The 16,858-nt window shown below is 45.6% G+C and overlaps 2 protein-coding genes across 2 annotated transcripts; one reads left to right on the forward strand and one right to left on the reverse strand.

Moving 5' to 3' along the window:
* The first annotated feature begins 751 nt into the window (after nucleotides 1-751).
* On the forward strand, nucleotides 752-10,714 carry MCTS1 (MCTS1 re-initiation and release factor). The gene is made up of 6 exons (XM_058197172.1): nucleotides 752-981; nucleotides 3,121-3,273; nucleotides 4,699-4,796; nucleotides 5,909-6,042; nucleotides 7,607-7,674; nucleotides 10,500-10,714. The coding sequence occupies exons 1-6, from the start codon at nucleotides 971-973 to the stop codon at nucleotides 10,579-10,581; spliced, it is 546 nt and encodes a 181-aa protein (XP_058053155.1). The 5' UTR covers nucleotides 752-970; the 3' UTR covers nucleotides 10,582-10,714.
* Nucleotides 10,715-10,807: 93 nt separating this feature from the next.
* Nucleotides 10,808-15,429, reverse strand: C1GALT1C1 (C1GALT1 specific chaperone 1). The gene is made up of 2 exons (XM_058197171.1): nucleotides 15,387-15,429; nucleotides 10,808-12,220 (listed from the first exon to the last, which is right to left on the reverse strand). The coding sequence occupies exon 2, from the start codon at nucleotides 12,213-12,215 to the stop codon at nucleotides 11,265-11,267; it is 951 nt and encodes a 316-aa protein (XP_058053154.1). The 5' UTR covers nucleotides 12,216-12,220; nucleotides 15,387-15,429; the 3' UTR covers nucleotides 10,808-11,264.
* Nucleotides 15,430-16,858: the final 1,429 nt, after the last annotated feature.

The raw sequence follows: 16,858 nt of genomic DNA on the forward strand, positions 1-16,858 counted from the left end.
TATCGGCCTGTAAACCGCCCTGAGTCCTTCGGGAGATAGGGCGGTATAAAAATTTGATTAAATAAATAAATAAATAAATAATAAATAAATACCTACCTACCTACCTATCTAAATATCTACCTACCTATCTAAATATCTTTCTTCTTTTTCTTTCTTTTTCTTTTTCTTTCTTTCTTAATATCTACCTACTTATCTATCTATCTATCTATCTATCTATCTATCTATCTATCTATCTATCTATCTATCTATCTATCTATCTATCTATCTATCTATCTATCTATCTATCTATCTATATCTAAATATCTACCTACCTACCTAAATACCTACCTACCTATCTTTCTATCTAAATATCTACTTATCTATCAATATCTATCTATCTATCTCTTTCTATGTATCTTTCTATCTATATCTAAATATCTACCTACCTATCTAAATACCTCCCTCCCTCCCTCCCTCCCTCGAGCAATCCTGCCGCAGCGGCCCCTTTAAAAATCAGAGCCTGGCCGGCTGGGCCCGACTCGGATGCGTCTCCATAGTAACGGCCGCTGGGGTTCAACGTCCCCCTCCGCGGCGCGCGCAGCCTGCCGGGAACGGTAGTTTTAAGGCCCACCCCCCGGGGATCTCCCTCCTTCGCTCCCTCCCACCCTCTGTCGTGTCGTGTCGGGAGGGAGGGAGGGAATCCGGGGCGCTGCCTTTTTTTTTTTTTTTTCCGCTCGGGCGCCAGCGCCTTTTGCGACGGCGGCGGCCGTCAAGCGCGCCGTCCCTCCTCCTCCTCCCCCGCCTCCCGCGCGGTTTCCTCGCTTTCCGGCGAGGCGGGCAGACGAGAAGGAAGGGCCGGAGAGGCCTTGCGTGAGCGTGCGAGGAGGGACGACGCGGGAGCCCCCGGGGGTTGCCAGTCCTCCCATCTCCCCCCCCGCCCCAGCCCTCGCTCCGCCCGGCCTCGCGAGGAGCGGCGCCCCGTCGCCCCAGGATGTTCAAGAAGTGAGTGGGGGGGAGGGGGGGAGAGAGAGAGACGGGAGGGACTACAACTCCCATCATCGAGGCCCCCGCCTGGCTGGGAGGGGAGGGGTAGGCCCCAACACCCCCCCCCGCCATTCCCCCCCTCCCCTTATGTGGCTTCGTGAAATAAAACTGTCGGGATGAGGGATGAGGGGTGGGGGGGAAGAAATGCCAAATCCAGCCGAAAATCTCTTGCCCGATTTGCGAGAACAAAGGTCATCTCCGGGTGGGGAAGGGACCCTGGGAGGTCGTCTAGTCCAGCCCCCAAATATCCTGCCCCCCCTCCCCTCAAATGGCACCCTGACTCTCAGATCCAGAAGTTGGGGTTCCAGCATCAGGGCCGTCGGAAATAGGATCACAAGGCTGGAAGGGGCCCTGGGAGGTCGTCTAGTCCAGCCCCCAAATAGCCCCCCCCTCCCCCCCCCCCTCAAATGGCACCCTGACTCTCAGATCCAGAAGTTGGGGTTCAACCTCAGGGCATCGGAAATAGGATCACAAGGCTGGAAGGGGCCTGAGAGGTCGTCTAGTCCAGCCCCCAAATAGCCCCCCCGTCCCCCGTCCCCTCAAATGGCAACCTGACTCTCAGATCCAGAAGTTGGGGTTCGACCTCAGGGCCCTCGGAAATAGGATCACAAGGCTGGAAGGGGCCCTGGGAGGTCATCAGTGGAGGTTTTTAAGAAGGGATCGGACAAACCATTTGTCTCGGATGGTATAAGGACTCCTGGCTTGGGGAGCAAGGGGACGGGACTAGAGGACCTCTTTAGGTCCCTTCCAGCCTTGTGATCCTACTTCTATTCCGATTGTATTGATACTGTATCTCAGTATGAATCTGAGAGTCATTTTCTGTGACAGCTCTTCAAGTATTGCTTTATTGCTATATTAAATTTTTACATCACCCAACTGCCTGGCTGGTGCAGGTTCCTAAAAGCTGGTTGAACGGAGGGGGCGGGTGGGGGTGGGGAAATCCCACATCCATACAAAAATAAACTCTTTACCCCTTTCATTGCCAGAACTTCTGACCACCCCCCCTCCCATTCTTCTAGGGAGTTGACTGTAATACAGGCTATCCCCTCTTCAGTTTTTTAAAAAAATTTATTTACATTTATATCCCGCCCTTCTCCGAAGACTCAGGGCGGCTTACAGTGTGTAAGGCAATAGTCTCATTCTATTTGTATATTTACAAAGTCAACTTATTGCCCCCCAACAATCTGGGTCCTCATTTTACCTACCTTATAAAGGATGGAAGGCTGAGTCAACCTTGGGCCGGGCTTGAACCTGCAGTAATTGCCTGTATTGCTAGTTTGTCTTCCCAGATAGGTTGGGTTCACATGACTGGTTTGGAGATGGTGGGGATTATAGTGGTACTAATCTTGGCGAGGTAAGTGGCTCAGTGGCTAAGACGTCGAGCTTGTCGATTGAAAGGTCGGCTGTTCGAATCCCTCGTGCCGCGTAACGGGGTGAGCTGCCGTTCCTTGTCCCTGCTTCTGCCAACCTAGCAGTTCGAAAGCATGTAAAAAATGCAAGTAGAAAAACCTTTGGTGGAAAGGGAACAGCGTTCCGTGCGCCTTTGGCATTGAGTCATGCCGGCCATATAACCATGGAGATGTCTTCGGACAGCACTGGCTCTTCGGCTTTGAAACGGAGATGAGCATGGCCCCCTAGAGTCAGGAAGGACTAGCACATATGTGCGAGGGGAACCTTTACCTTTAACTTAATCTTGGCGAGTTCCAGCATACCTTATTTTAATATATTTATTTGTAAAAGTGCTGTGCCTCTCGTCTAGAGGGGATTCTAGGCAATTACAATCAATTAAAAACAAGATAAAACATTTAAAACGATGCAGATGGACTGTTATTATCAATATTAATAATACACCTTAGTATTAATAAGTACTGTCTTTGAGAAGGAATTCTGAACAGAAGTAAAATGTGACAAAAATAGAACTTCTGCGTGGTTTTTTTTGGTTTCTTTTTTTTTACGCTTTCAAATTTGTGTTGCTTGTTCATCTGGATTAGTGAATGCAATTTTGTTGGCAAAGAAATAGATCCATGACCGCATTGTCAATGGATGAAGACGAAAGGACCAGAGGTTGTTCATAACGTTATTTTATTTGTTGGTCAGATTTGATGAAAAAGAGAATGTATCAAACTGCATCCAGTTGAAAACATCGGTGATTAAAGGCATTAAGAACCAACTGATAGATCAATTCCCGGGTATTGAACCATGGCTAAACCAAATTATGCCAAAGAAAGACCCCGTTAAGATAGTACGATGGTAAGTTCATTCTTTCCTTCTGCTTCCTCAAGCTGGTTTTTCTGTATTGTTAATTTTTAGACGCGAGAAATAGGTTGCTAGATTAAAATTCCACTGGTCAAAGTAAAGACAAATGCTGGAATATTTTCATGATATTTTCTGAATTGGAGGCTACCAGGATATCCGTGTTGAATGGAAACATTAACTGTGCAGAGTTATTTTGTTCCTTATTTTATTTATTCATTTTTTTATTCTGCCCATTCCACTTACAAGGCGACTCTGGGGGGGCTTACAGATTATCCGGTGCCCCATTTGAAAAATGTAAACTTTTCTTTTTGTGATTATATCTAAACGGTTATTAGAAATACTCACCTTCCTTAAATAAAAGATAAAGAAGACACAGAATATTATTTGATATGGAGTAGATTTTATGAGTGGTTAGAGACAAGAGGTAGAAATTAGAGGAAGAAAGACTACGAATGTCTGCATTAACAATAGAGAAGATTTAGAACTACAATCATCATAATTAACAAAAATGTAAATAAGCCAATATAAAAAGAAATTTAGTTAAAATTATTTGATTATATTATTACTATTATTCTCAGTACATGTGTTGTACTATTATTATTATTATTATTTTATTATTATTATTTTATTATTATTATTATTACCGCATTTTTCGGAGTATAAGACGCTCCAGACTATAAGATGTATCTACCTTTTTTGAGGAGGAAAACAAGAAAAAAAAAATCTGCCTCTCAGCAATTTGCCTCCTTGCAGCAAACAGCAAACAGCCTGTTTCAGTTTCAGTACAGCCTGATTAGCACAAGCAGCTGCTTGTCGGTTGGATCGGCCTTCTGACATCAACTGTTTCAGGCTGCAGGGTTTGCCATAGCCTATTGTCCGTCTCCGCCCGTCCCATTTGCTGCCCCATTTTCTGGGCGGCAGGGATGGGGCGCGGAGGCCGAAGCAGAGGCCGAAAATGGGATGCGGAGGCGGAAAATGGGGTGCGCAGAGGCGGCAATTGGCAATGGCAATCCCTGCAGCCTGAAACAGCTGATGGTCGGGAGGGTGATCCAACTGCCAATCAGCTGCTTGTGCTGATCAGGCTATGCTGAAGCTGAAACTGAAATAGGCTGTTTGCTGCAAGGAGGCAGAGACCAAAGAGTGGGGGCCGGCAGGTGCGGGGGGGCTACATTCAATGTATAAGACGCACCCAAATTTTCGCCCTCTTTGGGGGGGGGATGTGCGTCTTATACTCTGAAAAATATGGTAGTTTGTGTGTTAATATTTATTACTGTTTTCTGTTTGGCCTTTTTCCCCCCCTGTGAATAGTATACCCTGACAATACATTGTATTAAAAAATGTTTATGAATAAAATTTATATATATAAAAAAGAAATACTTCGCTTTCTTTAAAAAAAAGTGTTAATTTTGTTCGTTTCAGTCATGAACATATAGAAATTCTTACAGTAAATGGTGAACTGCTGTTCTTCAGGCAAAGGGAAGGGCCCTTTTATCCCACGCTGAGGTTACTACATAAATGTAAGTATTTTGGAGGGAAAAAGGGTTATGGATTGGAGAGAAATCAAAGGATTGGCAGCTTTTGAGACCAAGCATACATGTTTTAAATTGGTATACTGAAGAGAAATTCACAGGCATTGAAAAACAGGAAAACAGAACTGGATAGCCCCTGTAGTATAGAATGTGTATAATACATTTGCAGTAGGGATGCGGTGGCTCAGTGGCCAAGACACTGACCTTGTTGATTGAAAGGTCAGCAGTTCAGCGGTTCGAATCCCTCGTGCCGCGTAACGGGGTGAGCTCCCGTGACTTGTCCCAGCTTCTGCCAACCTAGCAGTTCGAAAGCACGTAAAAAATTCTAGTAGAAAAATAGGGACCACCTTTGGTGGGAAGGGAACAGCGTTCCATACGCTTTTGGCGTTGAGTCATGCCGGCCACATGACCACGGAGACGTCTTCGGACAGCGCTGGCTCTTCAGCTTTGAAACGGAGATGAGCACCGCCCCCTAGAGTCAGGAACGACTAGCACTTACGTGCGAGGGGAACCTTTACCTTTACCTTATGTATGTACAAAGCTTTCTGAGCAGGATTCACCCAGTGACTTTTTGTTTGGGTGTTGCTGGTTTATTCTTCCTGTTTGCTTTTTTGGGGGGGGCTCTTTTATTCTGTCGCAAGCAGTTCATTCCTTGCATTTGGCACATACACTATATCTATCTATCATCATCTATCATTATCTTATCTATCTATCTATCTATCTATCTATCTATCTATCTATCTATCTATCTATCTATCATCTTTCATTGTCTATCATCTATCATCACCTATCATCACTATCATTGTCTGTATGTTCGTTCTTTCTATCTTCCTATCTTTATTTCTTTCTATCCATCCATCCATCCATCCATCCATCCATCCATCCATCCATCCATCATAATCAGAGCACCATTCACCTATGAGAAAAATTGGAGAGAAAAGCATGTCGGGAATATAACTTTTGTTTTCCACCTCATATCTCTGGAAAGGCTTTGCCTGCTGGTCTCAGCTAAACGAACAGTGTTTTGGATGTCTTGATACACTATTCAACCCCGTTGCTGTTTTATCTTCCCCCGTTAACCTTTTTTCCCCACTCTGTAGATCCCTTCATTCTACCACATCAACAAGTCGACAAAGGAGCCATTAAATTTGTACTTAGCGGAGCAAATATCATGTGCCCTGGCCTGACGTCTCCAGGAGCTAAACTTTATCCTGCTGCTGCTGATACGATTGTGGTATCCTTGGATAGGCGCTGTCTACGGGTCGCAGAATTCAGTTTCTCAGAATGTGGTAGAATGGTGGTTCCCAACCTTTTCCTCACCACGGACCCCCTTTAAATACCTTTTGTGGCTGTGGACGATGACCACAGACCACCATGACTTAATTCAAGACCTCACCACCAAGACTTAACACCTAGAACCATGGTGGTGCCGGGGTTGGAAGGCCAGGAATGTCAAACTCAATTTCATTGTGGGCCACATCAGGGCTGTGGTTGACCTCAGTGGGCTGGCCGGGCATGGCCAACTGGGTGGGTGTGGCCCGCTTGATGCCCCTGGGTAGACTGAGCCGAAGCTATGTTGGCTTGATCTTTCCTCTTCGCACTGGGTAGACCAGGATGGCCCCACGGGCCAAATCCGACCACATTGTGGGCCGGATCTGGCCTGCGGGCCTGGAGTTTGTCACCCCTGCTCTAAGCCAGCGGTCAGCAACTGGTGGTCCGTGGACCACCGGTGGTCCGCAAGAAAATTTTGGTGGTCTGCAGAGAAATTATTTGCATTTTTTATATTGCACTAAATCAGGGGTCCTCAAACTACGGCCCCTGGGCTGGATATGTGCAAGGAACGTTTGTGTTGCTGCAGAGAGTCTCCCCCTTCGGGGTCTTTTTGTGAGTGTCGGAGGGGGGGCAGAAATTCCGACGGGGTCTGCTTTAGCCTCCTGGTGTGGGGCTTTGGGCGAAGGCTGGAGGGAAGGCCCGCTGGTAGCGAAGAGCTGGAAGGCCTTGTTCCAGTGGGACTGCCTCATGGCCTGGAACTGCCTGACCATCTCAGCCCGCTGAGCCTGCCGGTACCTGGCCTTGCACTCCTGCAGGTCTTCCCTCTGCTTGGAAAGCCTATGCTCCTAGTCCTCAGTGAGGTGCTTCTGCTGCTGAGCCTCCTTCCTGGCCAGATCCAATTTGAACTGAGCCAGCTGTTTTGCCAACTTTTCTCGTGGTGGCTGCTTAGCTCCAGCTTAGCTTCCTGTTGGGGCCCTAAAGAGCCCGGGCAGGCAGGCAAGGAGTGGCTGAGAGGCGAGGGGTGAGTAGAGGCCGGTGAGACGCCTCTCGACGCGAGTGACGAGTTGGCCACACCCACCCAGTCACATGACACCTAGCCACGCCCACCCAGCCGATCACGAGGCAGATCATATTAGTGGTCCGTGGGATTTAAAATTCTGAATTTAGTGGTCCCTGAGGTCCGAAAGGTTGGGGACCTCTGATCTTAGTTTACAGAGTCAGCCTATTGCAGCCAACAATCTGGGTCCTCCATTAATGACCTCGGAAGAATGGAAGGCTGAATCCACCTTGAGCTGGTCAGGATCCAAGGAATCGAACTGCTGGCAGCGTGAGCAGAGTTAGCCTTCATTCAATACTGATTCTAACCATTGCTCCACCATGGCTCTTATAAAAATACAAGCATGGTTTGCTTAGCCTGCCAGCAATTTTAATTTTTAAGACGGCTCCTTCAGTAGTTTCACTTACTGATGTTATAACGGTTTTAAATGACTGCAAAGAAGATATTTTCCTTAGCAGACTTTTAACAGGCAATAATGGCGGAAGGAAAGCAACATGCACTATGTGTTGGGGTCATGAAGATGGCAGCAGACGATATGTGAGTCTTAACATTTTGAAAAGAAAACCGTTCTCTTTCTTTAACTTGGCTCCCCATGGCGGTTAGCCTTGCAAGGCTTCTAAACCGAGCCTGCCAGTTTTTGCAGACAGCATATTTTCCAAACGCTTCGAATAGGTAACAAGGGTCTCTCCGTCGAGGTTGGCCTGCAGTCCAAAAACTTTCATTGCTATAAGGAGTGGCCGTATTAAAACTATTTTTATTCCAGCTTCCTTCTTAAGAACATAAGGAAACAGCCGTTTCCTTTCACTATTTTATCCTCCCAACACGTCTCAGCCATCCAGGTCATGGTTGTCCCAAAGATACTTCTTAAAAGAGGCAACAGGACTTTCTGGATTTTTCCTTTGAAGAGGTTTTGCTTCTCCTCCAAGAAGCTTCTTCAGCTTCTCTCAGAAGCTTCTGCTCTCAAGAGCTGAAGAAGCTTCTTGGGTGAGAAGCGAAATGTCTTCAAAGAAAAACCAGAAAGTCCAGAAAAAAAGTGTTTTTGGGACTTCTAGGACCATGTTATAACTGAGTGAATGTTGAACTACAATTTCAACTGATGAATGAACTTAGACTTAAAAGCCCACATGGAGATATTTCTGTTCAAACACCTTCTTTCTGCGTAAACCTGTGCAGGGTCACACAGCAAAATTTATTCCATTAATGCCTTAATGGCATAAACCTATCTAAGCTCAAAGTAATTCCTCTGTAATTTATAAAGAATTGCTTCCTGGACTGACTACTTTATATGCCACTTGTGTATATGCAGGATTCAACCCTGCTATATACAATAGACTGAACAAATGAGTAATCACTAAATGTCTATGGCAGGGGTCAGCAACCTGCAGCTCTGGAGCCGCATGTGGCTCTTTCACTCTTCTGCTGCGGCTCCCTGTCACTCAAAATATGCATCACAACTGACAACGCGAAACACCTGCCGGCACGTGATTTATTGAGCTTCTCAACCCCTGGTGGGCCAATCATGGATAAATCCAAGAAAAGTGTCAGAATGTTTAATTGAACTACATATGCTAGTTTTGCGGCCACTCAAGAAATAGTCAGGCACGGGAAAGGTTTTGTGGCTCCGTGAGTTTTCTTTTCTTTGGGAAATTGTGTCCAGATGGCTCTTTTGAGTGTTTTAAGGTTGCAGACCCCTGGTCTATGGAAATTCTCCCATCATCTAGGACAGGGGGGTCTCCAAACATGGCAACTTTAAGACTTGTGGACTTCAACTCCCAAAATTGAAGTATAGTCCTTGGAGTATAGTTTTGAGAAGGAATTTTTTAAAGAATGGGGCTGAAAAAACAGCTGAACCTAGATCAGGGCTCTCCAACCTTGGCAACTTTAGGAAAAACCTGTGGAGTTTAACTCCCAGAATTCAACAGGGAGTTGAAGTCCACAAGTCTTAAAGTTGCCAAGTTTGGAGACCACTGATCTAGGTCATGGTTGTCCCAAAGGTGCTTTTTCAAGAGGCAACTGGACTTTCTAGTTTTTTTTTCCTTTGAAGAAAAAAAATTGAAGAAGCTTCTGAGAGACGCTGAAGAAGCTTCTTGGATGAGAAGCAAAACGTCTTCAAAGGAAAAAAAAACACCAGAAAGTCCAGTTGCCTCTTGAAAAAAAGCACCTTCGGGACATCCCATAATTTCCTGAAGTTGGTGACAGATGTGTAGTCATGAAGCCTTTGGATCCTTTCTCCTGCCCACGTGAGCTTTTAAAAGGGCAAGAGATAAGACTTGACTGGAGGCCATTATTAAACTTTCCCTCTTCCTTCCCCCCCCTTCTCTGCAGTATTTGCATATATTTTTAAAAAGGCTGAAAAAATGCTCAGGATTTTTGTAACTTCAAGTTACAAAAGGCTGGTTAATGTAATGAAAAAAAGGCACAAAAGCAGTCATTCAACTGCTTGGTTATAAAGACTAGTAGTCCTCAACGTATGGCCACAACCGAGCCCCAAATTTATGTTGTTAAGTGAGAAAGGTGAGACTGTTGTGAAGTGAGCTTTGTCCCCTTGTACAACTGTTCTTGTCACATTTGTTAAGTGAATAACAGCAGCTGTTAGGTTAGCAACACGGTTGTTAAGTGAATCTTGGCTTCCCCCTTGACTTTGTTTGTCAGGAGGTCGCAAAAAGGGGATCACATGACCCTGGGGCACCGCACCCGTCATAACTGTGAGTCAGTTGTATAACATCCGAAGGTAAATCATGTTGATTGTGGAGATGCTACAATGGTTGTGTGAAAAATGGTCACGAGTCACATTTTTCAGTGCCGTTGTGACTTCGGTCACTAAACGAATTTAAATCCAGGACTATCGTATTTTTCAGAGTATAAGACGCACCTTCCCCCCCCCCAAAAAAGAGGTTGAAAATCTGGGTGCGTCTTAAACTCGAATGTAGCTCTGACCAGCTTCTCCAACGGAGGTTTCAGAGGCTGAAAAAAGCATCAGAAAAGAAGCCCCCAAACAGAGCTTCAGAGGCTTTTTTTCTGAAGCTGTTTCGGAGGCTTTCAGAGGCAGAAATAAGTTTTTTCTGAAACAGTGTTTCAGAGGCAGAAAGAAAAGCAAAAAAGAAAGCAAGGCACAGAGCTCACAACCAAGGAACCTGTTGCTAAAATTCACCTCTGGGAACAGCTGATTGGGGGTATTCCGGGAGGCCAATCCACCTGCCAATCAGCTTTTTTCTTATTTTCCTCCCCGAAAACTAAGGTGCGTCTTATACTCCAAAAAATATGGTACCTATTAGGGAGCAGCGCAATATGCCCATTTTGCATTTTATCCAGAGCGGGAAAACTGATCTTCCCTTGTCTTTTCCGCCTCTTCCCTTCCCCAGAGAGAAAGTCAACAAAGGGATCGGCATTGAAAATATTCACTATTTAAATGACGGCCTTTGGCATATGAAGACCTACAAGTGAAATCGGCTGGAAGTACGCGACTTGCTTGCCAGCCAGCGTGGACTACTCTGTAATTCTGTTTTTAAATGTGCACCTGAATGTACAATTTTATTTTGTTCTGTGGCTAATGCGAAATAAATCAAGTGAATGCTGACGTCCCCCGTTCGCTTTGTCAAATAAACACATTGCGGCCGATTTTTTAAGACCGTGAAAGGCGGTTTTAGCAATCGTAAAACTGAGAAGGGAAGCAGAGGAGTTGTCTCTGCTCTTTTTTCTCCGGTTTGGGGGCCATCGGCGTCCAGTGCTGCGCTAAAGACGACGCAGGATGCCCCCCCGTTGCAAAAATAGATTTAATTTACAGTAGATTCATCTTGATTTTAAATATTTACATACCCGCTAAGCAATTGTCAACAAGAGAAATATTCGGAAGTTTTTTTTTTCTCCCCCCCTCCCCCTCCAAGTGACATTCACAGGTGTATAAAAAGGGGCCTGTCGGTTTAAAAAAGGGGACCTCCCCCTCCCCTTTTGCAAAGATTACAAAACCAGATTGTGCAAAAAAAAAAAAAAAAAAAAAGAGAGGGGGGGAGAGAGCTAACACCAATCGCTAATAAAATTCAAATTTGGAGCCGCCCTCAATACATGCTGCTTGCTGAGGGACACACACACACGTTATGACGACATGTGTGTGTGTGCGGGCTGCTTTCTCAGTCGTTATCGGAGTCTGGCGGAGGGAGGAAAGTTAAGGCATCGTTGAAAGTGTGGCCGTACGCTCGGAGCCTGTAGACCCCGTACATCATGACGTGCATGTGGTTCGGCGACAGGCCACTGAACGTGATGGCCATATCCGAGCAGCAGCCTTCCACCACCTCCTGCGGGTGGTTGGCCATAGCCTCCTTAATGAGGGCACCCACCGACTTGGTGTTGAAGATGTCCTTTTTCTCCGAATCTTCGGCGTTTTCGGCGTGCACCCCGCCATACTTCAAGCACAAGGCCAACTGTTTATCTTCGGAAAGTTTCCAAATCACGCCTCCGTGTTCAGGACACTTATCCGGATCTTGGAAAACCCGGTAGAGTCGCCGTAAGGATTCCACGCTCAAGACGATCCCGCCCGCGCCGTTCACGTACTGTAGATCTCCCGAGGATTCGGTCTGGCCCGTGTAGAACGGCTGGCCGGGGTCTTGCTTCAACAAGAAGTACTTGAGGTTTTCCACGATGGCGAAGGTGGTGGGGTAGGCGAGGAAGAACCAGTTGTAGCCGTCGCGGTAATTCTCGTAGGCGTATTTGTAGGCTTGGCGCATCATCGTCCACATGTCGTCCGTGTTCAGCACGACCGAGTCGAAGACTTTGACGTTCTCGGAGCTGTAGAACTCGGCTTTGTCGCAATGTTTGCTCCAGGTTTCCTTCACTGCGGCCCAATGTCCCAGATCTTTCGGTTTGACCAGGATGATGCAGTAGACGCGGAGGCTCCGAGTCAGCTCCAGGCGTTTCTCTTCGGAGAGGTTGAGAATGTCCTCTTTCCTGGGCGCTTGGAGGTGTCGGTGCTCATGAGATTTGGTAGTGTGGCCCGTTTTAATGTGTCCAAGAAGGGTCACCAAGACACAGCAAATTCCTCCAAGCAACATGCCCTTGACGAAGGAGCCGCTTTCGGGAAACATGATTTCTAGATATTATACGGAGCGGGGAAAATAAAAATACAGGGTTATTGAATGAAAGTTCAACAGGTTGCGCATCCGAGGGCATCTCAAAGGCGGGTTTTTTCCCCCAAGAGTCAACTGGAGTTTCTTGGGTTTTTCCTTAAGACGTTTCCCTTCTCATCCAAGAAGCTTCTTCAGCTCTGACTGGTGGGGAATGGAAGGGTTTATACTCCTTGTAGACAGGTTGGTCATTCGCATCCTTTTCGAAAGTTGTTGAGCCCACCCCATACCCATTTGCACTACTCAGGTGACACAGATAAACCTCCAAGTGGCCAATGAACCTGCGGTCTGCAAGGAGCATAAATCCTTCCATTCCCCCACCATCCAGCCGGAGCTGAAGAAGCTTCTTGGATGAGAAGCGAAACGTCTTCAAAGAAAAAAACCAAAGTCGGGTTTCCTCTTGGAAAAACAAACACCTTTGGGACCACCAAGACGTGGATGAACTGAGAATCTAAAAGCTACAAGTCGTCCTCAACTTCGGACCACAAGTGAGCTCAATTTTTTTGTCGCCAAGCGAGACAAAGCTAATTATGCTCCATTTTACGATCTTTCTTGCCACAGTCGCTAAATTACTAACACCGTCGTTTAAAGTGGACCTTGACTTCGTTTTGTCAGAAGGTCGCAAATGGTGATGGCCTGACCCCCCTGGGACGTTGTGACCGTCATAAATATGAATCAGTTGCCAAGTGTCTGAATTTTGATGGGGGATGCCGCCACAGTCGTAACTGCAAAATAATCAAAAAGTCACTTTTTTTCAATGCCGTCTTCGAACCGTCACTAAATGAACTGTTGTAAGGACTACCTGTATAATTTCTGAATGCCACAAGCAATGATCTGGGTTCACACCGCACACTAAGCTACCATTTTGTAAATTTCAGGCCTAAAATTATAACCTCGGTTACTAAACAAACTGTTGTTAAATGAAGGACTACCTGTATAATTTCTGAACTTCACAAGCAATGATCTGGGTTCACACCGCATACTAAGCTACAATTTTGTAAACCCAGGTCTAAAATTTTGAATTAATTTCATAAATCATGGTTCGGTTAACACCGTTCCGGGTAAAGCGGACTCTGCAAATAACAGCCATTGTGGATTTCTTAGTTATGGATTGCAATTATATGGCAGAGACAACAAGGGAAGGATTTGCATTACTCCCAGGCAAAATTGGATGAGGTAAATATTTCTTTGATTAAACTGAAATGCACTGGGTGTGTAAACCACACTGATTGTAATCGTAAAAGAAACTCGGCCAAAAGCAAACATGAATCTTAAAGCATTATGTGAACGAAACAATGAAGTATAGAACGAGGGCGTCTAGGAGAAAATATGTCATTTTCAAAGCAGAATTCCGGTGGAGAAAAATGATTTTTAAAGAGAGCTTAGGAGAACAACTCTTTCAATATGCTTTTTTTTATCCCCCATCTCTCATACACCTACAAGAAATATGAAATCATTTCTGTTTCCAGTAAGCCAAGCTTGTTAATATAGTCTAAAAAGAGCAAACGGCGGTTAGCTCAGTTTTAAACAAGCAGCCTCTTTGCAAAAAATAAATAAATAAAAAAAATCATGGTTTTAATAGTGGCTTATTTGACCAAAGCCCTGAAAATTAGGCTTGTTTCAGAAAGTACACCTGCCACGGATCAGCCAGAAGGCAATTTAAACTGCTATGAACTAATAGGGTACTATTGGTCAATGTAGGCAAGATCAAAGAAGCCTGAACTTCAATTCCCAGAATTCCCTAGCCAGCAATGCTAGATGGAGAATTCTGGGAATTGAAGTTTTAAATCTTAATTAACTTAATTAATTAATTAATTAACATCTTAAAAGCTGCTAAAGTTGAAAAAAAATGTGGTTTTTTTTGTATTCGTAGCAGGAAAAGAGGTCTTTTATAAGCTCTTTTATAAAGCTTTTCTCTATATAAAAACAGTCTTTGATTTAAAGGCCTGGGAATTTTTTTTTATTTTTTTGGGGGGAATCTATTATCTCCCATTATGTCCCTAATTTAAGGAATACAGGTAATTCTCGGCTTACGACAATCGAGTCCCAAATTTCTGTTAGGTGAGACACTTGTTAAGTAAGCTTTGCCCCGTTTTACGACCTTTCTTGCCGCCGTTGCTAAGCGAACCCCTGCAGTCGTTAAGCTAGTAACTCGGACGTTAAGCGAATCGGGCTTCCCTGTGGACTCTGCTTGTCGAAAGATCGCAAAAGGGGATCACATGACTCCCCGGAGAACAACAGCGGTCGTTAAGTATGAACCAGTTGTCCAGCGTCTTGACGGTTGGATCACACGATCACGGGGCAATGGTCGTTAAGTGTGAAAAACGGTCGTAAATCCCTTCCCCCGCCCCCCCCGCTCTCACTTTGAACGGCCACGAAATGGATGAAAGAGAATGAACACAAATAAAAATGGAGAAATTAGAACTCGAGGGCAAAAGAAGATGCGACTTAATAAAATGAGCAAGGAAATATTTGGAAACGAATAAAAACTTACGAAAAAAGAATATTTTGGCAAAAACTGTAACTAAGTAAAATATATTTGAATGTATTGAATTGTATAAGATGTGATACGGCCAAATACTTTGTTCGTAAATCACGTGCGCGTGTGCGCGTGGGACTAAAAAAATCAATAAAAACTTGTTCTAAAAAATAAAATTAAAAACGGAACGGCCGTAAGCCGAGGACTGCAAACTGAAATAGCGTTTTCCCCCCCCACAACCAAATTATTGTTCCTTTTTTGAATGAACCCAATTAAATAAATTAACTTCCCAAGCTGCCAAAAGGGGATAGAAGCACTGGAGGCTGAGCTCAGAATATTCTTTCGGGGGTATCCAGCCTTAGCTTTTTCCTCCCACTGTGTGGAGAACCACAGAAGGGACTCCCAAAAAGCCTGTGGGGGGGTGGTGGTTTAGGAAATCGAAGTAGAGCCTCCAGGTGCCAGGGCAGTCTATCTGAACCCCAGAGGTGGCGAAGGTGGGTGGGGGGAAGCTCAGGGGAGACGGGGCTGCCTAGACTAGCAGGGCTGGGGAAAAGTGGAGGGAGGGAAGGAGGTGCAGAAGCCCCCCCTCCCCCCAACCACCACCACTCCCCCCTCCCCAAATCCGGAGTCGAACCACAACGCCACCAACTCACCTCCCTGCCAGCAAGAGAAATCCGGATCTACTTCCGCTCTCTCCCCTCGCTCTCTATGGCGGAACCGCCCTCTCCTCTCGGACACGCCTCCTCCCGGAAGGCGGAGCAGGGGAGCGTCACTTTTGGCCACGCCTCCCGCTAGCGGGTTGGCCAGGGGGAGAGAGAGAAGCGTTAACGTCACTTTTGGCCACGCCTCCCGCTGGCGGGTTGGGCGGAGAAGAGACAGGAGCGTAAGCGTCACTTTTGGCCACGCCTCCCGCTGGCGGGTTGGGCGGAGAAGAGACAGGAGCGTAAGCGTTACTTTTGGCCACGCCTCCTCCTCCTCCTCCCCGAGGGCGGGGCAGGGAGAGGATGAAGCTTCTAGGGATCAAAGAGGAAAAACAAGGGAGCTGTAGTGAACACTTCCGGCACTCACTCGACCGCAGCAGTACCCCCCCACTCTCTGTGTCTCCCCTTCCTAAAGAGGTTCTATGGGGTGGTTTACGGTTGGAAGAAAGGTACTTTCCCAGGTAGCTTTGACAGATCAATGGGGAATTGAACCCGGCCTTTTGTCGTTCAAGATATTCTTAAACGCAATGTTGAGAAGGGGTCATTTCCCCTCCACTTGCCTCGGTGATAGTCCATTGATCATCGGAAGTGTATATACAATTAGATTTGCCTCCTCTTAGGAGTAATGCCCCCCCATTTATTTAAGCCTGTTGCCTTAAAAAAACTCAACAACGGATTTATTGATTTTTTTAACCATTCACTTAGCGACGAATAACCTTCGCCTAAGTAGAAATGCACCTCTTGCTGGGGGAATCTCTGAGCATGTACAGAAGTCTTTCCAACCAAATTTAAATTTGCACGAGGCTGGGCGCCTCTGAGCATGTCTAAAGTTCTCACCAAGCAGAAGGATGGGAGAAAGGGTGGTGCAACAGAAGTTCCAGCTTTTTTCTTTCTTCTCTTCACTCTTTTCAATTGCATGACTTTCCTGGTGCTCCTTCCTTCCCAGCTGGCCGATTAAAAAAATGGTTTTATAGACACATCTTGGGTAGAATAGGTTTTATACAGGTAGTCCTCATCATATGACCGTAATGGAGCCTTGCTTATTGCGGTCATAAGTCAGGAGGGTGGTTTAAAACGGTTTCTTGTTTCTAAAGTTTCCAAGAAAAATCTTTGGTATCTTCTAAGGATGGTTGGTCAACATCTGCAGGCGGCAATCTTTTTTTTTTTTTTTTTTTTTGGCTGTGGGTGGGGGGATGATGGGAGTTGTAGTCTGGCACACCTGGAGATTTGGAGAAGGTTGTGCTTAGTTTTTAACAGAAGGGAAAGAAGAATGGGTGAAAGAAGAAATGACAGGCTGCCATCTTGTGGCAAAAAAAAAGAAGAAATGGAAGATTACTGTTTATGTATTTATTTATTTTTTTGATGTTGAATCTGTTTTTTCAAACAAGGATGGTTCTCCTTTCCTCCTCATCTTCTCCTCCTTC

Source organism: Ahaetulla prasina, chromosome 11 (assembly GCF_028640845.1).
Source record: "Ahaetulla prasina isolate Xishuangbanna chromosome 11, ASM2864084v1, whole genome shotgun sequence".
Lineage (NCBI taxonomy): Eukaryota > Metazoa > Chordata > Lepidosauria > Squamata > Colubridae > Ahaetulla > Ahaetulla prasina.